General features: G+C 38.3%; 1 protein-coding gene across 1 annotated transcript in view; it reads left to right on the forward strand.

Annotated features, from left to right (window-relative positions):
* Window positions 1-792: 792 nt before the first annotated feature.
* The window catches only part of LOC139592661 (LIM domain-binding protein 2-like), a 340,648-nt gene continuing 314,570 nt past the window's right edge, over window positions 793-26,870 (forward strand). The window contains exon 1 of the mRNA XM_071432729.1: window positions 793-871. Within this exon, the coding sequence (XP_071288830.1) occupies window positions 852-871 (20 nt within the window). The 5' untranslated portion in view covers window positions 793-851. The remainder of the gene's footprint in view (window positions 872-26,870) is intronic.

Here is a 26,870-nt window from a genome sequence, read left to right on the forward strand (position 1 = left end):
TGGGAAAATGTGCTGTTAACTGAAACAAGTAGAAGTAGTGAAATTTCAGTTAATTCAAAGCAGAACAACAGCAATGTATCTGAAAGGATTATATATTATTCAAATATTATTTTAAAATATAAAAATATTATTAAAAATATGTTTTCTCTACCCAGATGTTATTCAGCCATTTTCCAGGGTGTGCCACTGTTAGTGAAGATTTCTGAGAGAGGAATAAGCATGTCTGGAGTGAATTCCTGTTGTTACCCATCTGTACAGAAGGGGATCTGTCACTTATGCAGGGGAGCACAGGTAGGTCCTGCACAACAGCCAGAGTGTTGTTGATCAGAGCTGTAATTTTGGAATCTGAGGACCAAGAAAACTGTATGAGTTTGCTTTCTGGAGCTTTAAAATCTGTTGGGAAGTAAGAAACATGACTAGTTTGTCTCTCTTCTGTTTGGTCACTTTTTATCGTGTTTCAAATATACAGAAACATTTCACAGGAAAAAAAATTCATAAAGGTCAGAAGTGCTTCCATACTTGGGAGTTCTGAGAGGTATATTTAAGCCCTGGCAGACTTTTAACCTTTTCTAGCTTACAATAAGTTTGCCATCCTCTTAAAATCCTTTGATTGTATGGCTTTTGTTCCCTTGAAAGGGGGACAGGGCTGCCTGGTTACTCAAGCAGATGCCAGGCTTCTGATTTGCATTTGATGAAAGCCACTTGTGAAAGCAGAATCAATGCTCAGATTTACAAACAGTAAATGTGGGTATTGGCTTGTCATTTCTTCCTAGGTTGTTGTCCTATAAAGCTGTTCAAGTTCCTCTCTTCACAAGAACATCTTCCTGCTCTCCCTGCTGCCCATAAACATTATGTTAGATCGAGATGAAGGGTGAGTAATTTTTTTTACTTCCATTACCTGTTTTTGTTTTTTAATTTAACAGCAAAAACAGGGAAAAGGGGGAAAAAAAGAATGAGAATGAGGCTATTTAGAGTAATGGATTATAAGCTGATGAACCACAATAACCAAACTGTGTGTCTGAAGGGGCCTAATTACAGAACACCAGAGGCACAAGAGGGAGCTTATTGTGGACAACAAAATAGTGCTCTATTAATGCTGTCACTGTACTGAGAACAGCATCAGCATTAATTTGTGTGGTTATATCCAGGTAGAGACTAGTACAGAATGCATCAAGAACAACAGAAATGAGTCTGAAAGGGTTGTATATCAAATCGAAGCTAGCAGTGAGAGTGGCTTTATTTTGAATGAGGCAAACTGAAAGCAAGATGGCAGTGACTGAACCAGTGTTTCTAAAATAAGGGTGTTTCTGACTAGTCTGTATGTAAACTCCTAGTGATTAATGTCTAAGATGTTGAAGTACATGAATAAGAGAATCAGCAAGGATGATTTGAAGCTCAATCTATTTGAGTCTTTCTATGCCTTGAGAACAGGTGTTATAGACTATATCAAGACCAGCACCCAGTAAAAGAGCCGTGGAGGCATCTTTTCTCCTGTTTAAGAGTGTCTATTGTTTTTGCTTTGGATATGTGGTGTAACATTATTATTTCATGCCTAAGACCTCCTTAGAAAAAACACATAATCAATAATGTGACCTAATAAAAGGACTAGAGGAGAGGTGCTGCAGTTTCTCTTTAACATGAACTGGAACGAGTCTAAGTTTCTTTGGCTTGGGTGTCCCACTTCACTGGTATTGCTCCATGAAACCTTGTTCACTGTGGTAAAACACGGCCTTCTAAAAACTGAAAGTTTTACATGTTAAAGATGAACACTTTTTGTAGTGCAGGAAGTCAGATAGAAAACTCACCCACAAGCAATAGGACTGAATATAAATCCTAAGGTATTCAAAAGCTCGTTCTTTGTCTTGGCTGTTTCTGTTTTTCTGTGTAGGGCTGGGCAGGGCAGGGCAGTGCATGGGCTTATGAGCCAGACATAAATGAGGTACTGTACTGCAATTCCTACTGCAGTCTGGTGTAGCTTAACCCTCTTGGGCTAGCTCAGCTTTCTTCCTGTGCTACAGCTGCTGTGTCAACACAAGATGAGTCAGCTTTTGTAGGTTTATACCCAAACAGCATCACTGAACTGCTTCCTGGGTCTGCTCCTCTTTGGCTAGTGCTTCTTTGGGTATCTATAAAAGTAATTCTAAATGGCTATATATGTGGGAAGTTTAAACAGATTTATAAATTATTACCTTATTAGTGTCAACTTTTACTTTCCAAACTTGTGTGTGCATCAAATATGCCAAAATATTTTTCAAATGTAACATTACAGATAAAGTGTTTTTACTCTTTGCTTTATAGTGCAAATATTTTATGGATATATTCTTCAAAATCATAATTTCTCATTAAAAAAAATTTCTGCTGTAATACCAGACAGTGTCCCTTGAGAAATAAAAAAGAAACCAAAAAAATTACCTCATTTAGTGACTACTTGCCACTTAATACACAGGGACATCAGGTAGGCTGTTGTGGCAGGTAGATATTCATGTTTGGAAACTTAAGGTAGGAATACCTCCACAGAAACTCTGGGTTTAAGTATTGTCATTGTTGGGATTTTGTTTGCTTCCTTACTTTTCTTAACTTGTTAAATAGGAGGCAAGGCTGCATTACTTGATTTCTTCTAGGCCTGGATTTCGGTCCCCAAGTACAATTCTGGTTTAAAGCCTGACTGCAGGTATCAGGACATGAATTTGATTGGTTCAATTACATGAAATCTCACGCTTTGTCTGGTTGTTTAGTTTCAGAGACTATAAAAATATGGAAAATTTTCATCCTGAAGTCAGCTATTATGGTACAGCTATATCCATTCCAATGCAGGAGTACATGAGCTAATGTGCTAAGACCCAAGTGAAACCCAAGAGAGAACTGGGCTGGGGTGTGAGAAAATTTGACTTGATATAGGTCAGTGTAAACAGAGCCAGTAGTTATAGTGAACCTGCTTGGCTCAAGGTATTACTGTTGTGTTCTTCAGTGAGATTTGAATGTACTTTTGTTCATTTATTTGGAGGTCAGATCATACCCCAGGTAAGCTATTTATACCTGCTCAGATTTTAGGTTGAGGGCATTCTAAAACTTTCAGGACCAGAGTTTGGAACGGCCTTGGACAGCTGAGGCCAGGAAACAAATAAAGGTACAGTTTCCATGCAGATATATGATCAGGAGGCAGGAATGGATAAGAACTATTTCCATGTGGACAAAATCTCTCCATATTCATGAGAACCGGTTCTCTGACAGTCCTTTAGCAGCTGTATCTTCTTTTCCCTTTCCTCTACTGTCTTCCAGTCACACCAAGTAACTGAACTTTCATTTTAGTTAACAGATTTCACTACAAACTTTACTCTCTTATGGTTCTCTCCTTTTCTCTCGTTGACTCAAATTCAAATACTTCTTAATGGCTTTCCCAAATTAGAACTCTTTATTGTTTTGCATACTATTGTGTATACCTCTTGCAGACTTTATTATTCCCATTTCATGCCCCCTCTACATGTACCTCTTACCTGACCACTGCTTTGTGACTCAGTCTTTATGGGCCAACTCATCCCTGCAGTTGAAAACAGGCTCTTATAGTTTGGCACTGCCCACCACATTCCCTCTTCAAGTCTCTCATTAAATCTGTTTCTCTCAGAGAAACAGATTTATTGCCCTTCACTGCATCTGCTTATGTCCAATCCAGTTCTCAGTTGTGGGTTTGTCTGAAAAGAAAAAAACCAAACACTTGTAACTATAAAGAAAAAAAAAAAGACACACAACACCATCTTCCAAGTAAAAATTTTAGAGTGATCTCTATGCTATCGCATGATCACTCATCATTTTTCCATTATTATCTTACCAATATTCCACACTGTTCAGAACAGGGATCTGACTTCCTGAGTCATCCATAAAGTGCAATCTTTCCCAACACACTGTGAAAACCAATAGATTTTTTGTTGAGAATCCTGTTGTTTATGCATTCAGAAAGAGAGTTACAGTGGGAATTCATTTTCTGTGATCTCTTTTGTTTCAGATGGAACAGATGGCTGAGCAAAATAAACATCTGTATGTGAACTGTTAAATGTTCATTTGTGTGTGACAGTGTAAAGGGAAACATGGACATCAGTACTTATCCACAAACTATTTCTGAGGGGAGATTGGAAAAGTTCTGACTTAACACATAAATCAGTGGAAATATGCTGAGAACTGACAAAAAAAGAAGAAATCACTGGCTATTTCAGTAGTCAGTAATGAAAGATGTGCTGTGCCCCATACTACACAAAACAGTGTAGGCATATCTGTTTATCTTTTATAATAATTTTACTGTAAGAATTCCTGTAAGCTAAGACAAAGAGGAAGTCAAGGACAGTCTATTAGCTGCTGGTCATCTGTTGTCTTTGCCTCTACTTTTTTGATGTGTGAAAATTACAATCCAGCAACCTGAAACATCCTAATAGTTGGATCAGCTAGTATTTTTGTGATTGTGCCTGAGAATTTCTGTTACACTCAGTATTTGAGCTGTGACTTCTTTTCTGAAACTGGACTCTCCACCTGTACCTTGATTTCCTCCTCTCTGGTTTAGGGGACAGTTCATGTAGCATGCAGATATTTCAGAAGACTTCAGGTCTTCTGAACTCCTTCTACCATTTTAAAAAGGGAAAATTTCTGTTCCATATTGACTAGCATAGGAAAGGTTTATAAGGAAAGATAATATATTCCATTACACATACTGATATCTCTGCAGGGATGTGGGTGAAATATAGGCAAGTCTTTGGATGCAAAGGCTCTACTATAATGTATTCACTAGTTATTCCACATTCTCCCTTCCATTTCCATGCTATGCCTGGGTTTTGTATTGTTGTGTCTGTTTTTTTGACTAACACATAACTCTATTGTAGAAAAGTAGAGAAGAAGGACTAGACATCTGGTTGTGGCATAATTGATGTTTTTGGCTTTTGGAAAATTGTTGGAGGCTATTTACTCTTATTGTTGGTTACTATTTGGATGATGGAGAGGAAGTTATTCCTTTGTTCTAAGCACGCTAAAAGGAACAGAAGATTTTGTTACTTTTTATTTTCTTTCTGTCTACTTTTCTAATGACTGTAATGTGAACTTTGAGTCTTATACAAATGTATGACAGTCTGCAAGCCTGGAGTCTCTACTTCTATAATTCTTGTTTGATTCAACAGTTATATATATGCACAATAATAAATTTATTAGCAGTGAAAAAGAATGTAAATTGTATAATCTCACTTTTCATAATTTCAAGATAAACCCCTCTTCTGATAAATACAGCAGCTGAAACTTCTCAGAACTTGTTTTAGATTGTAGTGTCTTGGATGAAATCCTGATTCTACAAAAGTCAACAGTAGAGTGCCAATTGACAGTGGCAAAGCTGGGAATTCAATGAGGCTTCAATTTCTAACACACTTAATGACCAGTTTTAGGCACAGGTATATTTAAATAAGGACCCCCAAAATGGAAAGTTGTATATGCTTTTTTGTTGCACATATTCAGTGTAGGGGGATATAGTATGGGTAAATGAAGGTGGTATAGAATGTAATCTTATCCCCTAAAGAGTTGCAGCTGAACCAATTACTAAAGATTAGGAGCAGGCCTGATCCTAACAGGCCACACCTGTAGCCAATAAAAACAGTGGTATAAGAGAGTGGATTGGTGGGCTCTGGAGTCAGGTGGCTGCTGCAAGGATCAGGAACAGTCAGTGCTTAGAGGAGATGCCTGTGAGAAACATTGAGGAGGTACGAAACTCTGGTGATATGGAATCCTTGCACTATCATTATAATAGAACTCTTGATGTATAAGATAACAATTCAGAGTTGAATTTCAATAGAAGTATAATATGTCCTTAATTTTTACATGACTGAATTGTTTTACTGAGATGGACTTACTGAATTCTTAAGTCATTTTCATTGCAGACCTAATCCTGCTTTTCATGTCAGTTGAGTCTGGTCAAGGAGTTTTAGTTCAATGGTGAAACCAAGAACCCAGGATTTTAGAAACTATGGGACCCCAATATCAAATTGAAAGATCTCAAGGTTTTTGTCTGCAGACAGAGTTCAATTTTTTTCAAACAACTTACCTTTTTCTATTGCAATAAATTGAAATTCTAAAGTGGTGTTAATACTGTTGTAATAAATCAGTCTTGTCTTGTGGTAGTAAAGAGCAAAGAACAATTTAGGGCATTAAAAGACCCTTAGATAATGCCAGAGCTGTCAAGCTCCTGTTCTCGAAATCTGATACTTTACTTATCTCCAATTTACCCTGGACTCATTTTCAACTTTATCTAGTTCATTAGCTACAGACAACAAACTCCATTTGACTTGCTTTTAATATTAGATTTTTGGAAAAAATTTGATATGTAAGTTCAATATCTTTGGTGCTCATTATTTCATTTTACTTCAGGTCTTTGAGGAACCTGAGCATTAAACTCTCTAATAACAGAAATAAAGGAAGAGTAAATGAATGAAAGCTGACTTTGGTGCATTTAGCATACTTACTTTTCATTTTCAAAACTCTTTATCTGTTTCTGATTAAATCCACCCAGCCAAACCTGTTTAAGTTCTGTAGTCAAAGGAGAAATTAAAAACATACAAGTAATTCTAGGTGGATGCTGTCCAAAATTAAAATCAGCTTTAGAAAGGGAAAAAAGGCATGAAATTCAGGACTTGGAAAGGAGTATACCATGCCAAGGCAGTCATTCAGCCATATAAAGCACTTTTCTTTAAACCTCAATGAGCAAAGTAGGAATCTGTCTCTGATTTTTCCAAAGTCAGGTTTTTCCTGCTTTAGCTGTTCTTGACTAAATTGCATTAAACAATTATATTGCTTGTCAGCCACACAGCTGCAGTGTTAGGAGGCACTTATGTTCCATAGTGTACAAATAGCACAAGGAGGACTTCCCATTTTGTGTGTGTGTCAGTGTCTCCCTTTCCCTTAGCTGTCAAAAATAAGAAAAGAGTTAGGAATACAAAAAGTTTTAGCAAAGCAAGCAGGATAAAATTAAATGTAGTGTTATTATGGGTGGTACTTCTCTGCAACAAATCTTTATTAATTATACTTTCACTTGAAAGGGGAATTGAAAAATGTAAAAGAAGAGAAAAACAATAAATGGAAAATACTGTATTATTTTGAAAAATAAGGTATTAATTTCAGTTTTTCATCTGCCTTTGCTCTTTAATAATACTTTTTATTTCAGTTTTCTCTATTTATTTTTCTAACTGCATATTTCTCTCAATGTACTTGATTGTAGTTTGGATGGACATGATTTATGAAAATCACAAGAACTAGAATTTGTCTAAAATACTTGGGGAATCAAGTAGGACTAAAACGGTAGTAGAAGCAGACATACAAAAGTCTACATTTTGGAGTTAATCGGGTGTCCTATTCTCCAAAAATCAGAACAAAGGGTAGGATCAAGAGCCAAATTTATGCTTGATCTGGAAGTATTTAAATCTGAGGGTTGCAAGCCAGAAAACTCTCTCTTTTCTCAGCTACTTGAGTGGATCACAGTGATAGAATTAACTCTTATCCAGAGAATCAGAGCTTTTATTAATCCAAACAAATCCAAGAACACAGCAGATGTGAGAAGCACAAGTACCTTTTGTTGTACATGAGAGTTATTGAGGAGAGGAACTGCAGAAGCTGGAGTTTTGAGTGGACAAGGGTAGCTTGTTGTAATCTGTTTTGGGAGAAAGAAGGAATGGATTACATCAGTCTGAAATACAGCTGGAAGGAGATGCCTTTACCTTGCAAAGCAAGCAGATGAGGAAAACTCATCTTCAGGTATCTGTAGACAGCATGACTACACCTCATCTGACCACACTTCAGTCATGTGAAGCCATTGTAATTAAATGCAGAAATAGTTCCTAATTTGAAATTGGAGGCGACTTTGTAACATTTCCTGCAGGCAAAAATATTACTTAAAAATGATATTAATGGAAAGGAGAAACTTAGACTTCATTCAAGGTTTGTCTGTCAGTGTTAACTAGGCCCAGGTGCTTTGGTTTAATTCTGTGGAAAGAGTGACTGGCAAGCTGGTAGCAGTTCATTGTGAAACCTTTCTGGTGGATTTACAGGTGTAGTGTAGTTTGCTCAAAAGTGGTGGTGTCACTGCAATTCACAGGATCCAGCCAGGATTCCCTGAGGCACATGGTAACTAATTCTAAAGGTCTGAAAATTTCTGACAATTCTTCTTTTCCCCCTGCAAAATCAAAGACTGTGTCAATGCTAAGGGAAGATCTGTGAGAAAATCCCAAATTATCTGAGAGATCTTGGTACCCTGCTTTTCTGTAAGGATATATTAAATATTCAGATTTTGTCAGATAGGAAGTATTAGTGTCAGTCCTGAAAGTCCCCATTTGAAGCTGGGCAGAATCAATCCATCAGGCCTTGAGGTCTTGTTGGAGTGGGGCTGGAAAGGTACTGCTAAATAAAACTTTTGCCTACTACAGTACTTCTCTCTTGAAGACTTTAATATGCATTCTACTGATGACTTTGAGTGAAGAATCAATCTGTGACTCCTTTTATAGCAAGTGCAAGGATTCTAGTTGGGAGATAAAGTAGGTAGTCCTGGTTCTGGTTGGACTGGAAAAGGGCTGAGATATTAAAAAGAGTACATGAATAGGATTTCATATTGCCATGATAATCACAATGTACAAAGCAGCTTTGTTCATTTTGAGGTTGTTTTGTTATTTGGCAAAATATTCTTTTGACTTGTGTAATATGTAATGGCAAAGCCTTGGTTATTTTGAATTAGTAGCCTAAATTAACGTGTAGATATTTATGCATTAGTTATATTGTATTTTTCTGGCATATTTATTGGTTAATTAATATTTAACTTTTTTTTTTTAAATGAGTGAAGGGCTTTCAAATTTTTTCTGGGGGTTGGCACAGACTGTGTTGGCTATAACTTGATTTGGTCCTGGAAACAGACAGCATCAGGAAGGGCAGAATAATTTTGGCAGTTCTGTTAGTTGTTGTATTGTTTTGAACACTTCTTTCCATTGATCTATATAGTCATTTCTGTACTAATTTACCTCCCTTGCTTGTGCTTTCATGGTAACTTACAGGCCTATTTGTTGAAACAGATTGCCCAATATCTTTGTGGATAGGTGTGGTTCTTAGTCTAGTTCCATAAAGTGTTGAGGTGGTCACAAAAATTAAAGTTGGCACAGACTTTCTCAGTAGAATTTTGCTGCTTAGAAATATGGTCTTGAAATTCTGTTTTTAGGCAATGTACCATTCTTCTTCCTGGATTTTTTCTCACAGTTTTGCATCTCTACCCTCTGATGCATTAGTGCAGCTGGTTTGGGGTCATGTGGTGAACTAGATCTTTCAGTGGTTTTTCAGCAAAAGCAGTCTAGGCAGCAACCTGTGCATTTAGCACTCAGTCTGGTAGTGATTGCACCACTAAAATCAAAGCATAAATTTTTGCTGATGTCTTTGCTGCTCCTGTATCTCCAAGAAAATATTTTTAAGAAAATATCACCTCCCTGATACAGAAATAGAATTATGACCTTAGTTTGTCAGTGATAGTCTCTAGAACTCTATGAAATATTTCTATTTTTGCCTTTGTACCTACGCACCATTAACAAATTGGAATTTACATCAAAGAGGAAAACTGATAAAAGAGTCTGAGTCATGACTAATGAAATGTATTCCTGAGTATGACCTTTCTTTTCAGCCAGCAAGCAATAAGGGTTTTTTGCTTTCAAAGCTTAATGTTGAACCAAAGAGCAATAAAGTAAGGGGGAATAGAGAACTTGTCAGTTGTGTCAATTTTAACCGGCCTACACTCCTCATCAACAAGTTCAATATCAGCTGAGTGTATTTTCAGTACATTACACTCAATTTTGTTGAACTTAATGATAACATCATTAGGCAAAAAAACACACAGGAAAGAATCTAAGGGTTGATGCAAGGAAATAATAGATCTGATTACAAGTTATATTCTTGAATCTTAATGTTCTGTTTCATTTGGGGAAAAGCTGAATTTTTACACAGAAGGTAAAGGGCTTTCTTATTGAACTATGTACATATCATTTTATGAAACATCAAGATGATCTCTCTCCCTCATCACCCTAGTGCATGTGCACCTGGGGTTTTTTTGCAATTCAGCAGTTCAGATTACAAAGCTGAAAAATAGCAGAGGCTATGGACATTTAAGGTACACACACTGATATAATAGTAGTTGTACAGCAATAAGCCAAACATCTATTTAATACCTACTGTACCTATTCTCTACTATAAAGCTCTGACTAATGATTTTTCTGTAATTGGACCTAACAAGTTTGTGATCATCTCACTTCAGATGTAATCGACAGTAATTAGCAAATACATAATTATGCTGTGAATAGATATTGACCATTCTTTCACTATTTATAAAGAAAGATACCACATGAAGAAAGCTGCAAATCTTAAAGCAAGATAAAGTTCACTTCAACTTAAGGTATAAACAGGAGATATTACAATATACAGCTGATCATTTTAACCTCAAACATGTCCCAGTGAACCTTCTGTAAGGTCACAGCCAGCCTACAAGGCAGGAATTTTATTCCTTTAAGGCAGGAATAAAACTCAAGACCTGCCAATTTAAGGCAATGACTGTCATTGTTTTTTGCTTTTGTGGACCCCTGAAGGTTTTCCAGTAGTGATTCTGACTCCTAAAAATTTCATAAAGGTCAAATAATGACTATATTTCACTTCCCATGGATCCCTTAGCTATACTACAGAGACTCAGGGCCAGGGTGAAAGCTGCTTGTCAGAGACCAGCCACACAGAGAGCAGTTTTCCTGAGTTCAGGAGTCTATGCTGCTTCCCCATTTAAAAGTAACCACTGTCTTGCTAGCAGACTGAATCAACAAAAACTTTAATTCCTCTTCAAACTTACCTATATTCTGTACAAAACAGGCCAAGGTAGCTGGTGAGTCTCTAGTTATCTTGCAGGCAGTGTGAAAAAGGCATAATGAGTGAAACATGGGGCCTTTCTCTGTCTCTGATCTTTGTGCTTGTTTTGAGGACTTTTCCAGGGCTATTAGATTGGGATAATCAATTGGTTTCTGCTGGAATTTTTTCCTCCTTCTTTGAGGGGGTCTTGTACTAGGTTCTGGTACAGATAGGAGCAGAAATGAATTTTAATGGGATATGGGGCAAAGTGTTTGCAGTGAGCAGATTATTTTTGTAACAAGACATGTATTTCTGACTCTGCCAGTCATTGTGTGGGTTGTTGTGGGGTTTTCTTTTTAATTGGTCAAGGCTACAGCTGTCCTCTTTTGGTAACACAAAATTCTTAAACCTTCTGTCATCAGTCCCTACTATTCCTTATCTCAGAAATTTAAAGAACGTGTAGCATTCTTTTGTATTTCTGAACATTTTTTCTAGTGTATCTGTCTTGAAAACTCCCAGAATCTGTATAGGTTTTCTGGCTGTATGGTTCATGATGTCTTTGCTGCTGGCAATGGATATGTCTCCTTTCACCCAAGTTCTTTTTCATCTGCTTTAGTCATCTGTGATTTTAACTGTTTTGTGCAACATCCTTACACCAATGAGCATGGTTCCTCCAGTTTGGACATTACAAGCCTGCATCTCTACTGTGTTGCAACTTGGAGTCACTTTCTCTGAGAAATGAGCACAAAGTGAAGATAAAGGAGACTGATGAAGGCTTCAATTTCCACTTGTTCCTATAAGACTAAAAAATATTTCTTCCGCTATAAGTATAGTCTGAGATATATTGCATAAGGAATTGGCTCCACTTTTGAACGGTACATTTGTCTTTTGCTCTAGAGTGTACATTTTCTGCTAATCTTTTCTGCTTTGGAGTTTGCCCAGGTTTTTCTTCCTTAAACTCAATTTTTTTGCCATTTTTTGACTAATCTGTTCCCTTGGAATGTCTCCTAACATTATTCTGGGGCATCTTTTAAACTTTTTCTATTTCAAGTTCAGTGCAGAGCATTTTACAAATTTTAAACCTAGTGAAAAACTGGGGGGGAAAAAAAAAGTGATTTTCAGGTAGAAAGTCACATCCTTACCACCAGGAGCTATGCCTGTTTCAATAAGAGTGATAAGCATTACTGCAGCTTCTGTGTTACCATCACATGGTATCCACTGTGTGGATAGCATGGCACAAATTAAAGGTGATTTAGAGGCTGGGGCCAACCACCTAAGTGGGGAACATATCCATAGCACTTCCCAAGCCATATAATAGAAAATGTATAACAATACAGGACAAGCCTTTTGAGAAGACTGTGGTATTTTCAGCATTGCCCTGCAACCACAAATCATTGATCCAGGTAATGATCAGTAACTGAGTGATTTTTATTATACTAGTATGGCCAGATATAGAGAGATCTACTTTGGTGTAGTGTCACATTTTATGAAAAATCCTTTTGCTAGGATTTTTTTACCTGAGCAGCTGAGGCTTCACGAACAAACTGAACAATAATTATCTGCTGCTGTGGAATGCAACAGGTGCATCTGTGATTGGTCTCATGTGGTTTTCTAATTAATGGCCAATCACAGTCCAGCTGTCTCAGACTGAGACACAAGCTTTTGTTATCATTCCATTCTTTCTTCCTGCTTGCTAGCCTTCAGATGGAATCCTTTCTTCTACTCATTTAGTATAGTTTTAATATAATATATATCATAAAACAATAAACCAGCATTCTGAAACATGGAGTCAGATCCTCGTCCCTTCCCTTTTCCTGGGACCCCTGTGAACACCACCACGGTGTAGGTGAAGTGGAATAACATATTGCACTACAGCTGTGTGGGTGAGACTTTTCTCTATCAACAAGAACTTGGACCATAACAAGGAGCAGTCACACTCTCTTCTGGTAGTTATCCTTTCTGAATGAGATATAAAAATTAGATTTTTAGGGCAATGCATTGTTCCTTGTACTGTGGACATCGTTAATGTGTAGGAATGCTCTGCCCCAGAGCCTTCCTGGGTCTCAGTAAGTAATTACATTCTACTTGTCCAAATGGTTTCTTTCCTGCTTATGAAAACATCCCTTCCTTTCTTTTTGATTTGAAGAACATTGCTCTTTAAAGGAGATGTAGCGTTTCTGTGTAAATTTAAATCACCCCACAGCAAATGTCGTCTTTCATTTGGTTTCTGTCCTGCCACACCCTACAGTTTTTGTAGCGTAATCCAGGCCAGTGCAAATGGGCTCCTCTGGAGCGCGGTTCCTTTAGTCTTTGGTCACTAGGTGTCACTAATGAACTGGGAGAGAGGCAGAGCTTTGTTCTTATTTCAGTTTTACATTTGTACGAGGCAGAAAAACATTTGTACATAACAACTTTTGTATTGCCTATAAACCTCATACCTACGGATTCCAGAGCAGGGTCGGTAAGGAGTCGTGTCCCCCAAATTCAGCAAGAGGTCTGCTATGCAGTCCCCTTTTAACTGCACAGGGAAGAGTTCACAAGTCTTTCCCCCCAGTATGTTAGCTGTTTTGAATACAGAATGATTTTAGCTGCTGTTCAAATCCAGCATCAGAAATACAACAGGGAGAATATATTCCTTTTTCTGAAAAGAGTACAGCAAACTAAGTTGTAATAGATTAATAGGTCAGATTGTAGATGCAAAAATCAATTGTCAAAGTACACTTCCTGCTTAGGATTCCATTTGGGGCTTCTAGATTCCTGTTCATGTGTTAGAATCAGTAGTTAGAGGGATTAATCAGCCTGCACAAAAGATATATGGTGATCTCAAGCAAGGCTGGAAAAATCAGACTCCAAACCTGATTAAGTATTGAATGGTCTGGCCTTTTACTATTGTATGTAGGAGAACTAAATTTGAATCTGGACATAAATCTTGTTCACTTGTTCCCTGATAGCTCTTGGTAAATGCAAGGCACCATTTTGGAATGTATGCTGCTATTCTAAGAAAATGAACTTTGGCCTTTTAGTGAGGGAAAACCTGCTTCCTTTGCTGCAGTGCTGTAAAAACATCTCCTACTCATGTCTATTCTCTGCACTTGGGATTCAACAGAGTTTAAGAAAAATATTGTAATGGAGACTGATTTCTAACCCCTGCTGAACAACTCAAGAAAAAAATGTCTAATGATTACGTTCACATTTCTTCTCCTCTAATCATTGACTAGTTAGATATTGGCAGCAAAGTGGCTCACTTGAAGGGGAAGGAAGGCCAAGGGTATGCTGAGGGGTCCCTTCATGGAGGAAATGGTGTGTTTTGGTGATCTCTCTGTCTCCCTGTTTTTTTGTTTTTTTTTTTTTTTTTTTTTTTTTTTTTTTTTTGTATTTTTGTTTGTGGTTTTTGTTTGTTTTGTGGAGAAAAGCTGAATTCTCTGTGCCTGAGACACCTTGTGCTGATCCTATGTGAAGGTGACTGTGTAAACTGTCAATGGTTTCATTTTCTCTGCTGGGAGTGGCAATTTTTCAAACAGAGGCAAGTGGTGGTTTAGCCCTGCCTGTTGCAGATGCTCTTGAAAAGAAAGGTGTTTTTGAGGCACAGAAGAAGAGCTCAGCCGTTAGCTCATCATGTTGTACCTGCAATGCATGCCTATAGTGCTTTGGGATTTTTGTATTGGTTATTCAGGAAAACAATCCTCAAGCACTGCTGCAGTGGGATTCAAAAAATTTTTTGTGCCTTACCAGAAATCATCACTTTATCTGCCTTGCTGCTTCATCAGCTACCTCAGCCTTGTGATTATACTGTTAATAAAGCACTTTCTGGATAAAGGTTTTCCTGGCTGGTCACTGAATCCATGGGTGCCTGATAGGTACTTTTGCTTGTGCATGAGTCCTTGGTGATTGATTTTAGAGGACATCACCCAACTTCTCTATTATGACATGAAAGTTGGAAGGAACAATTTAGCAGTACAACTCTCCAAATGTTAAAATGTAGTTTCTTTCTAGAATCATGAGTTCATATCCTCAGAGGCTGACTCAGCCCCTTTGCTGGCAGAGGCACATAAGGTTAGGATTGAGGAAATCTTTCTTACTCTTCTGAAAGTAACCATAATAACAGAAGTCTCGTATCCCTACCAAGCAAGCTAATAGTTCTTTGTACTTCTCTGTCAAAATAGCTTGTCCTTCTTCCTTTTTGTCATCTTCTTCTAATAATGACCATTATTTACAAATTTAGTTGCCTCATTGTGCAGGGTGTTCCTTCAAGAAGTCTCTTGCAATATCACAACCTCTAAGGTAAAATGTGCCCCTATACAGATTAAAATATGCAAACACCAAGAAAGGGAAAAATTAGACTTCTCTGACAGCAACTGGAGGTTTCTGGTCTTAACATACCAGAAACTGGTATGTATGTTCTTACATACACAGGTATGTAAGCTCCAAATTTATGTTCTTTTAAAGTTATTTCCTCCCCATCTTCCTCATCTAGTTTTCATATGTCCTATGTACATACAAAACTCCGAATTACCTCCCCAAGGAGCCAAGAAAGTGTTTTCTTTAAATCTGCAGCAGCACTGGTAAGGTTGTTGCCCATGTGTGTAATAAGTGCAGAATTACAGTAATATACCTGTGACATGTGAGCAAACATAGAAAGTATTACAATAGTAAGTAATAGTATAATAGTAAGTAAAGTAGTATTTCCATAATGTCTGCAGCTGGGTTTTCTAGTACTCACTGCTTTGACCAGTTTAAATAGAGCAAGGCAAGCTTGAACTTAAAAACCCAAATCTGATTTGCTAAACAAGTTCTGTCCTGAGTCTTCATCTTATATCTTAAATCGTCCTCCAGCTGCTGGTCAAAACAAATGCATAATTAAGAAGAACTACCCCTTATTACTGTTTAATTTCCTGATAAAGACATTAAATTAAATTAAAAGGAATTTCCCAAAAAGCCCCCATTAAAACCAAATCCCTGTACTGACAAGCTATTAGATTTTTTTTTCAAAAAAGAATAGCAAACAAAACAATGACAACAACAAAAATAAAAATCTACTTTTGGGCTTCTAGATTTGGGCAGTTTAATTGTTGCTCTGTTTCCCTGATAAGGTGAGACCAGTCCCATGTCACTAGGGGAATGGTATCCTGCTGTGTTTTTCCATCCTCATTTACAATGATTATGTTATCAGGCTAGCCAGGCAAAAGGGTGGAGCAACTATAATTTCAAAGCAGGATTAGGTTGAAATAACGAGGTCACCAAGTTGTGGTTGTCATGGCAACGTCACATCTAAGAATATGGGATGCTTCTAGGAGATGAGGCAAGCGTGGAGTCTCTCTCGCTTTGCACAAAATCCCAGACTATTTCTGTAGAATTGCTTAATTGCTTTTAACATTTTTTTTCAAAGTGGCTCTTGCTACAACAATGAATAAAAACAGTACTTTTTTTTATTGACAGTGTCTTAAGGATGTCTTTATCTCTGATCTGCTATTGATCCTGTTTTCCTGTCATCTTCTGTGTATGCATTTTGGCTCTCTTTAGAAGATCTTTTGTTTAAAATATATTATAAAATTTCAGCTATTTCAAATACTGCTCAGGTGTTTTGATTCTCCTTGAGACTTTACAATCTTTTAGCATACAGGTTTGTGTCTCAGGTCATATCCTGCCCTGGGACCTCCCACACACTCACAAGTAAGAATCAGTGTTTTGCTGTGAACTTTTGGTTTTCTGTGCTAGTGCTAGTTTTTATCAATTTCTTGGTACTGTTGTATATTTTTTAAAAAAAGGTTGTTTTTTTTTTTTTCTAGTAGTGCCTGAAAATCCTTATTTTAAAATCCATTATTTGTCATTGTTTCAAGTTTTACTTGAGCAGTTTTAGAGCCTTACTTCACCCTGTCACTGCTCATCACAGCCTTTCATGGAAACTTTATGGTACAAACTTCTGACAACCACAGTATGAAGCAGCTGTGTGGTTTTATTTCATTATGTAACATCTCACCCAAATTTCTTGCATTAATTTCTTGCATTACTCTTACCTCTTCTTTAATATTGTGCAACATTATGATATAAATTGCTCAAAATACATTTCTAATGAAATCAGTGTGTTTTTTATGCTTTTTCTTTGCTAAGTTTTCAGTATAATGTAGTGCTTAAACATGCCAGGCTAAAGCATTTGTGAAACAAGGGTGTAAGTTACAAAGAGTATAAAGGCATTGGGGTAATTTGCAATGGGAGGCCATAGGCTTTAGTATTTGGCCTTAATTGTCTTATAATATCTTGTCTAAGTTTTTTTCAGTGCTTTGAGCACTTTTGTCTCTGGGAGTCTGAGCTCCACACTCTCTGCAGTCTCTGTGCTGTGCAAGTCTCCCTGATGGTTGAAGTTCAATCCCATTATTTATGTATCAGCATAGTGTTGCCTTTTGCCCAACCTGGAAATGAAACTCAGGATAATTTTAGTAAGGAGGTAATATAAAAGGGGATCTTTATTTGAAGACCTTCAGAGGCAGTTATGGAAAGATGTCCACAAAAGCCCACCATCCCCAGAGGTGAGTACATTTTTATAGGTTTTAGGAAATTAGCATAATTGATAAAAGGCACCAATGAGGAGGACAAGTGCTGATGCAATATCCCCCCAGGGTCAAGCCCCTTCTCTGGAGCCCCCCTTCAGCACTGGCTGTACTTTGTCCATGAGAATGGATCTCAAAATGTTGTTCTCAGCCTTGGTTCCCAGGGAGAATCAAGGTAGGATAGGGGCCTTGTTCCCTTGGAGCTCTGGGATTTGTTTTGTCCCTCTGCTTAGTGAAAGGCCATGGAAAAGTACTGGGAAAATAGTCACTAATACAATAGGTGACAGAGTTACAAATACATGTGTGAAGAATACAGAGAGCATATAAAAGAAGGCAAAACCCAAATGGCATCATAGTGAAATGGAGCTTGCCACAACATAATGAATGTAGAGACCACTGCCTTTTCTCAGGTTTTGGCTGAAAGCTGCAGGTGGACATTCAGGCAAACACCTAGACAGAGAGAACAATCACACAAGGCCCATTTCTACAGGTCTTACATGAAACTGTAGGATGAGAGTTCCTACAAATGGGAAACAGACCAAAGAAACCAATCATTCATCACTGGGTTTTATAAAGCTATGAGAAAGTTGTCTAGATAGACATATATACATTTTATTTGATAGAGCTTTTGGTTAAAAAAAAATAACAAATCCAAGGAAATAAAGTAGACAGAAAATACCATATTCAGCATCATGTTTCAGACAGGTTGGAGAGATGGGCAGAGAAGAACTGTTTGAAATTCAGTGAGGGTAAATGCAGAGTCTGTACCTGGAGAAGAATAACCCTGGGCACCAGCACAGGCTGGCAGCTCTGCAGAGAGGGACCTGGGTCCAGGACTGGAATATCTCTGTTATGAGGACAGGTTGAATGAGCTGGGCCTGTTCAGCCTCAAGAGGAGATGACTCAGAGGGGACCTCATCAGTGTCTGTCAGCATCTGAAGGGAGAGTGCCAGGAGGATGGAGCCAGGCTCTTCTCCGTGGTGCCAAGCAATAGGACAAGAGGCAATGGGCAGGGACTGATGCCCAGGAAATTCCAGAAATTCCATCTGAATGTGACTAAGAATTTCTTTACTATGTGGGTAACCAAACACTGGAGCAGGTTGCCCAGGGAGGTTGTGGAATCTCCCACACTGAAGATACTCAAGAACCATCTAAATGCAATTCTGTGCCACGTGCTCTGGGATGGCCCTGCTTGAGCAGGGAGGTTGGGCCGGATGATCCACTGTGGTCCCTTCCAACCTTTCCCATTCTGTGATTCTGTGCTAGGAGATGCAAGGGCTAAGGGTAGATGGTGTTTTTAGGGAAGGCAATTTTCATCTGACAGAATTGCTTCACAGACAGTAGAGACCTTTTCTCTTCCCTTCCTCCCCTTTTTCTCCACTATCCAGATAGAGCTTGTGAAAAGGGTGGCATCTTGCACTTTGCTGACATGCTGGGGAGTAGGGACTGTGCAAAGCAGACGATTTCTATCAACAGTGAGACTAATTGCTCAGTTCTGAGAGTAAAAGGAAAAAGAAATCTCAGCTTTGGTGTGGAATGTACTGTTTAACCAACTGGTAACGGAATACTATTTTCTCTCTGACTTTGGAGGAGGTGTGTGCTATTTTTCACAAAGGATAGGATATTCCACAGCAGCCTGGAAGAGTTGTTGAGCAGCCTCACCTGTCTGGACTGTATTTATAGGTCTGCCACCTATAATGGTATATGAAGACAGGAATTCTCCACACTCCCCCTTCCTTTTTGCAGATTTCTGTCTTGTCCTAAGGAGAAGTTACAGATTGCCAATGGATTGACTGAATGTATTTTTTTCTGTAACTTTATGATGTAATATTCTTCAGTGTGCTGAAGAGCTACCAAGGAGATAAAGAAAAAATTTAAGCCAAATTGTCAGTGGGTGTATCCACCAGATGGTGATGTTCTACCAAATTATTTCACATTGATCTTGCAGTAAAAAACTTGTCATTTGAGGGAATTCTGATTACTTCTTAAATTTCAGATGAGAGAGTCTTCCTGTTGCTTGTCTGATAATTTGGTTTGGAAAGAGAATATGTTTCTCTCTGTGTGGAAGAGTCTATCCTGTTTGTGCCCAGAACAATGGACACAGTGAGGAATAGATAAGAAAAGTCTGTAGCTTCTGCCATATTGAAACAGGGGAAAAGCTAGCATGTTAGAATCCAGGTTTGCATGGCCACTTCACAGTTATGGAGCACCACAAGGCCAGCAGCCCTGTTTGCCATGCAGGGCAGTTTATTTCTGTGAGAAAGCAAGCACCAGAATGAAAGGCTGAGGAGGGCTTGTGCTGCTATATTGTTCCATGGCTCCTCTTTCCTTAGCCTGGAGGATCTTGTGGATGACAGCCAAAGGTTTGGTTTGCTGGGTGGGGCCTCATCTGCATCTCAAGCTGGAAAGAAACAGATCTGCTGCATTCACCCCCCTCCCTTTCCTTGGCTGCTTGCTGAGCTGAAGAGCCCTCAGGAAAACTGTGTTATGGAAAGTTACACAATCTAAAGTCTAGCTTTTCCATCTTGGTATACAATAAACATTACTGCAGTTTATGCACATGCACTGCAGCCATTCAGATTGAAAGAGCTCTACTATAAAAAATTGTTAGTTATTGATTTAGTTTGAGGAGTAACTGCCAGCAAAATTGGATCCTTCAAAAATCTTCTCCAATTTTATCTAACAGAGTAAAAGGTTCTCAGAAAACACAAGGAATGTGTTAGAAAAATCAAAATGATAACTTGTTGGTCTGTTTTGTATTTGCCTGTTTTTCACTGCCCAGTGACACTGTTCACATGCAGAACTCCAGTGAAGCTATTCTGTAGAATATCAACTACCTGTAAACAGAAACAGTGCTGTATTTGATCCAACAAGGTCAAAAAAACTAATATACCTGGAAAATTCCCTATTTATAATGGGAATGTTCTTCCCAGGATAGAATATCAGTGATGATAATGCTAATCTTAAAGTTAGTTTTGCCAAAGAAAATATTTATTATTACATAAATCCCCTCCTCTGCAAAACAAAAAACACAATGAAATCAAAATACTATTGTACAAAATGTCAATTTCAAATCAGTTAAAAATTATTTCTCTCAATGAGTTCTGTATTGTAAGGATAGTCTGCCTTTTCTAATTTGGGAGGGTTCCACTTTAGGGCAAGTCTCATGGTGGGAATACCAATACAGTTCAGACATCCAGATTAAATTTTGTTCCTTCTTGGTAGAGGTGAATTATCTGTGGCCACAGTGCCTTTGAAAGGAAATGGGATGATGTTTGCTTTCTTCTTGCCAGGATGATATTAATTGCATGCTGTGGGTGCTGGCCATCTCCCTCAGTACTGTTAATCCAGGTCTCTTCATGTCCTTTTCCTCCATGTTTTAGCCAGGACAGCTGGGACTGATTTTTGTGTGGTTGCATCAACACTACAAGCACAAATGTGGTAGTTCTTCCTATCCCTTGCCACAACAGCTGCTTTGTAGAGCTCACCTGTTTATGCTGAGAGTTTTGTGGATTTGGGTTTCTTTTGAAGCTGAAAAAATAAACAACTGCCCTCTCTCCTGGCCAGTATGCGTGGGTTTTGTTATCACTGTGGTTGGAAACCAGCCTGTATTTCCTCATTCTACTCTGCACTGCCATTTGTTGAGGCTGAAAACCAGCTCAGTTTGCTTCCACTGGTCTTTAGAGTTCAGCGTGTCTTTGACTGAGAGTTTCTGTGTAACTTTGGAAGTAGCCTTATCAGGCTCAGGGTACTTGGACTGGACTGTACCAGCCAGGGAAAGCTGTCATATAGACCCTTTCTCTGCACTGTAAAAGTTCATGGCTTGTTCATTGAATGGGTTTTCTCCTGTGGCCAACTGTTTGATGGATGACACTGAACATTCAGAAAAGTGTGACGGAGCTTGCTGAGTTTTCCAAGTTCTGTAGCATTCATTAGGATATTACTGAGGAACTTGCAAAATCTGAAAAATCCAACAGATATTCTGATGCACTCTTGCTGTGTGTAGGTGGATGGCACTGTACTTGCCCTGTGCAAGCTGAGAGTGCTGCCAATTTATTCTACTACACACATGGAGTGTTTGAGTGGTGAAAAGACACTTGTAAATAAGAAATGCTTGTAAACTCTTTGGGATTCTTCAGTATTTGCCTTCAGGTAAATAGATACTTTGATGGGAACTATGATCAAAACTTAGTTGTTCTGTGAGCATCTGTCCTCTTTATTATGGACTGTGTCTAATGATTGGATTCCCTTCTGTCTAGTACCAGTGAAGTTCTGGCAGTAGCTTTTCCCACAGGTAAGACAAGAATTGCTTGTGGAGATTTTCTCTTGTCTAGTAAGGATTTAGTTTACACAGTTGAACATTGGTCTCCTCTAACCAGACATTGATTTTAACAAAATGTATAGAAAAATAATGACTTTGAAACCATTCTGTCAAATCTGTTTGAGATTTGCCAAACTTCTGTATGAAAGAAGAGGGCAGACTGAGATCAGGAGTCAGACTCTGATTGCATTATCTTGTTTCCTATGAAACTCAGCTAACAGGGAAGCATTAGATGGCTAATCTTCAAACTTGTCCCAGACAAGGGAATCTTGCAGAGGAAATGGTGCTTGTAGTGTCATACAGACTTATCTTTGTGAAACGTATGCTGGTTTGGCACCTAGACTTTAGTGAAACTGCCCAACTAAATTGTTAGTGGGAGCTGTGCCATCTGAGCAGATGGGCATGTGTAGGCAGTAAGTAGTCATGTTTGTTCTTCATTTATGGGAATTTAGACTAGTATTTGAAATACCATGAAGCATAAAAAGCAAAATGCCTGGGTAGGTTATCCTTTGGTTTACATCTGAACTAGGTATCCTTGCCCTGTTGCAGAGGGACCATTCTTTGGTAAGCAAGTTTAGGACAGCACATCTGACAGAAATGGAGCTCAGATACTTCACACATCTCAATATTCAGATTTTTCAATTAATTCCTACCAATCCAATCCATTTTCTCTGGAAAATTACTCTTTAGACCATGTTTTTGCTTTTAATGCTTTTAATGACTTTCCCATATCAGTTTCATTTCCAGCTTCCTTGCAATCATAACTGAGTGATTCCAGCTGTGCCTGGAATTCTGCTCACTTCTTTCCGCATCATTGTGCCCATTTGCTGGGGTAAAGTTGCTTCTCAAAGCATGTGGGTATATACACACATTGCCATGAAGCAGGCTAGGCTGGAAACCTACAGTGTCATCTGTGCCCCAATAACTACCTAACTACATTCTCCTCCTGGCTGAAAACACAAGAAATTTTCCTCCAAATTCTTACCCTTTTAAGTGTGTGCATTACTGAGCCATGTACAGAAATAGTTACTGAGTGCTAGATACCTATCTATGTGTAACCTTACAGTAACTTCCACGTGCATTTAGTCCAACATTTTTCAAAATATTTAGCCACCACCTCCAGTGTAGCACCTGTTGATTTTGTGTCATCTATGCTAAGATTTTGGACAAAATGATTATGTCAAACAGGTCTGATTTTTGTCACTTTCTGTCTTGATGCGGGTAATAGAAGAAAATCTTTACATGCACACCTGGCTTTACTAAAAGTGCACGTGTTCTGCAATAATGTTAGATAATGGCAGAGTTGAGTGATGAAATTTTGAGCCTGGCCTTTCATTTGTTTCTGCTGTGTGGTATTACTTTGAATGTCTGCACTAAGAGTTCTGTCTTATTTAGATAAAGTCTTACAAGACAGGGACAATGTTTTTCCCTTTGTGTCACACAACCTCAGAAACCTCGATGGCATTTAAGAAATAATAAACAATTTAAGGGCAATGCTGCTGAGAGATCAGCCACATATGGAGTGTTTCTCGCCCATTTGATGCAGTGGAAATTCTACTCAGGAAGTCAAAGAGTTGGTTAAGGTCAGAGCCGGCATTTACAGAGTATCTGGCAGCTTTCTTAGGCACATGTTAAAACAAGTGTTCTTCAGATTCCAGAGGAAACCTACAGGCAATATGCATCACCTGCTACACACCTACATGTGTGTAGAGACCTTTTCTCAGACATGGCTTTCCATGGTTATTTCTCTATTTTTTTTGAAACTTTCTCTCCAATTTATGGGAAATCATGCTAGACTAGGCAATAACCATATGTTTGTGACTTAAAAGGGACTTATATAAACATGCTTTTCTCAATTCCTTGCTAATAAATGAATGGATGCACACTTGCACAAGTGCAGTACATTCAGTACATGAACAGAACAGCTGTTCTGTTACAAGTTAGGGAAGGGGAGAAGATCCCAGATGTCCAGAACAGGGTAGTCTGGGCAGTCAGTCGACAGCCTTAATCATTTTCTAGGCAGGGACAATTTGAGAGCTGCCAGAATAGCTGCCTGTGGATCTCACCAAGGAGCCAAATACCCTGGCTGGGACTATAATATACAGACTGGCATCTGGGCTCTCTGATTGTTATCAGTCCCTGAGCATGACAGAGGAGGAAGTGGATGATAGTCATTGAAATGCTCACTGCAGCATTTTAAAAGTAATTATTTCAAATATTTTCCTTTAAAAAAATCCAGCAATTAAGAAAATAATTAAACACGTTTTTGAGATGGCAAAGGCAGCACTACCAAAGCACTGCAAGACTCCTTTTAAGGGGTTGTGGTTCAGATATCTGTGTATTGTTTCCTTTGCTTAGATGTTTCACTCCACACTGCATTCCTAGTGCTCAGTTAGGCACCAGGATGACTTCCATTTACTCCCATAGGCTAAGTCATTGCTATTTGGGTGGAGAGAGGTATAATACAGTCAAACTGTGGATGTATGTGACTGCAACTCGGTTTTCTCTTATGTGCCCTGGGATGCTCTTGTGCTGCAAAATGGATATATCCATTAATCAATCTTCAAGAATGTTTCTTCTCTCACAAACTTTGCTATTGTTTGCCCTTTTGTGGGCAGTGTAGGATGCTGTGAGAGCCAGCAGCCTTAGCATGGCTCGAGAGGAATTAGTTCTACCTCTGCATCTTTACCTTCTGGTGCGTTATAAAGTGGAACATATTAGACACTAACATTCCTAGCAATAGGTTTCCCATGAAGTTATGTTAAAATATCTGAAAACCTCACCATTCCTGTGTGCCTCTAGGCATTATACCTGGACACATGTCTTAGTAGTGAGAATCTGGGAATGGTTGGCCGAATAAAGGGCAGGACCCAGCTGTCCAAAAAGCTGATCTATGCTTGTCTGCATTGCCATTTCATGTTCCTGTCACTTGACAGTGTCTGAACCTGTGTGGAGGTTTCTGATTCTGCTGTTGGGAAGGTGGGGAGAGCTTTGTCATTCTCAGCCATAGGTGTAGGAGCTTACAATGCTGCTTTAGCCAAGTGGGGAATGGTTATTCTTTCTGGGGACCTGGGGTTCTGTCTTTTGTGGTCCAAACACGAATATTGTTTTATTTTTCTTCTCATGTCTGTAAATACTATACTGCAATTTCTTCCTAAAAAGGAAAGGATTATAAGAAATACCTACTGAGCAGCTGCAGTGTGTAGCACTGCTGCTCTACTGTACAATCCACCAGCAAAGGGGACCTGAAGATACAGGGATTGATCTCCTCTATATAAGCTGGTTCACGTAGATGAGAACTCCTTTTTATGTATGCTTTTTTCTTCCCCCTGGAATGAAAGAGGTGGTAGTTGTGATTAATAAGTTTTTGAGCTAAATACCTTGCTTTTATTATGGCCACAGGGGATGAAGCATGAAAAACAGTAACAGCATGCTACAGAAGAGTCATTGAAAAGATCATTTGAATTATTTTTTGAATGGCTTCCTATTGTTGGATGTTCTACTTAAAAAAGAATTTAGCCCTTGCAGTAATATTTGATTTGCAATGCATTTTTTCAAAACTATTTGTATTTTGTTTAATGTTTATAGTTTAAAAAGTACACAGTCTGGGTGCTGCAGGATTCATAATTTCAAAAAGCAGAGCTGTATAGAAGGTGAAGTTTTGTCAGTTCACGAAAAGAATGGACACTCTTGCCTCTTTGAGTTCTGTAAAAGCCAAAAAAATTTAATACTTAATATTTAAATGGTTTCTCTTTGCAGAGAGTAAGGTCTTTTTCAGCTTAAAGTTAGTGCTTATATCACAGGACACTACTAATGAGCTGTAGAGCTTTTCTGTCCCCAAGGATGAAAGCAAAAATTCACTGTATGAGACCAGAGATCCATTTTTTAGTCTGATATCCCTCATAATAGAGATGTATAGATAACTAAGAAAGAAAAACAAAATAATATTTAACAGTAATCAGACAGTATAGATGTAAGAGATGACTAAGAAATAAACAGTAATAGAGGACTAAGAAATAAACAGAAACTAAAGTCAATCTATAATATTTCTTCTCCATTCCTGTTGGTCACCTTTGCTCTTGTTAAATGTTTCTATAGACCCTTAGCTCTGACTGCAGCTTTTCAGGAACAACGACCCCAGTGCATTGTTTTCCCATACTGGCTTCTTCTGCCAAACTACTCCAAACTACTGGCCCCTGTATTTTCCTAGGCAACTTTTACTTCTAAAAGGCTTCTATCAACTCTGTCTCCACAGACCAGGAAAGTAATTAAAGCTGTAGTAAGCACCATTACTAGCCTGCTGTCGTCTTCTGCTTCAGAGGTTAGGAAGATTTTACCCTCTGATTATGGGATTCAGCTTGGGGAAACTTCAGATACTTTGATTTGGGTGAAATCTCACCAAAGAATACTTGAACACAAAACGCTTTTTCGATCTTGATTCATCAAGAGATTGTATTTCATGCTCAGAGATACATCAAAATTCTTTGTCCTGTAATAAATATAATCTAAATTTACTGCATCAAAGTGTCATGGAAGTGTTAGTAATTGAAGGCTTCCTTATTTCAATTGGATCCTCTCCTATTTCTTGGAGTAGAATGTGAACTGTGTGCACAGAACTCGATTTGCAGGAAATAAACTTTTGTATAACTCTCTCCAAGCCCAGTGTTTCTGCATGGAAAAGGAAGCCACACATTGTCTGGGGTTCAGCTCAGAACAGCAGTCATGTGATGAGAAGCCTGAAAAGGCAGTATTCCTGTCTTCTCTGTCTAGAAAAGTACTGGCCTTTCCTATCCCCTGCCTCAACCCAACCTGCTGGGTTAGATTAAATTAACAATGGTGACATATTTATAGTAATCTTTTAGATTTTGAGAATCTGATATAATCAGATAATTTCAAGATTTTTTCTTCCAAAAAGAAAACCCTTTTTTTTAAAGGAAGTACAGATTTTCTCAAAATAACAACTGTTAAAGAACTGGAACAAAAAAAAAAAAACCCTAAATAAGCAGACAATTGAGTATCTTAATTGCTACAAAATTCTAAGCATTTTCTGTATCACTTGGCCTTTGCTTTTTTCAGTCATCAGAAGGGACAACAGATGCCAAATCTGTATTTCTCAGAATGGGAACAGGAGC

Source organism: Agelaius tricolor, unplaced genomic scaffold (genome assembly GCF_023055355.1).
Source record: "Agelaius tricolor isolate 1412-34295 unplaced genomic scaffold, bAgeTri1.0.p SCAF_8, whole genome shotgun sequence".
NCBI lineage: Eukaryota > Metazoa > Chordata > Aves > Passeriformes > Icteridae > Agelaius > Agelaius tricolor.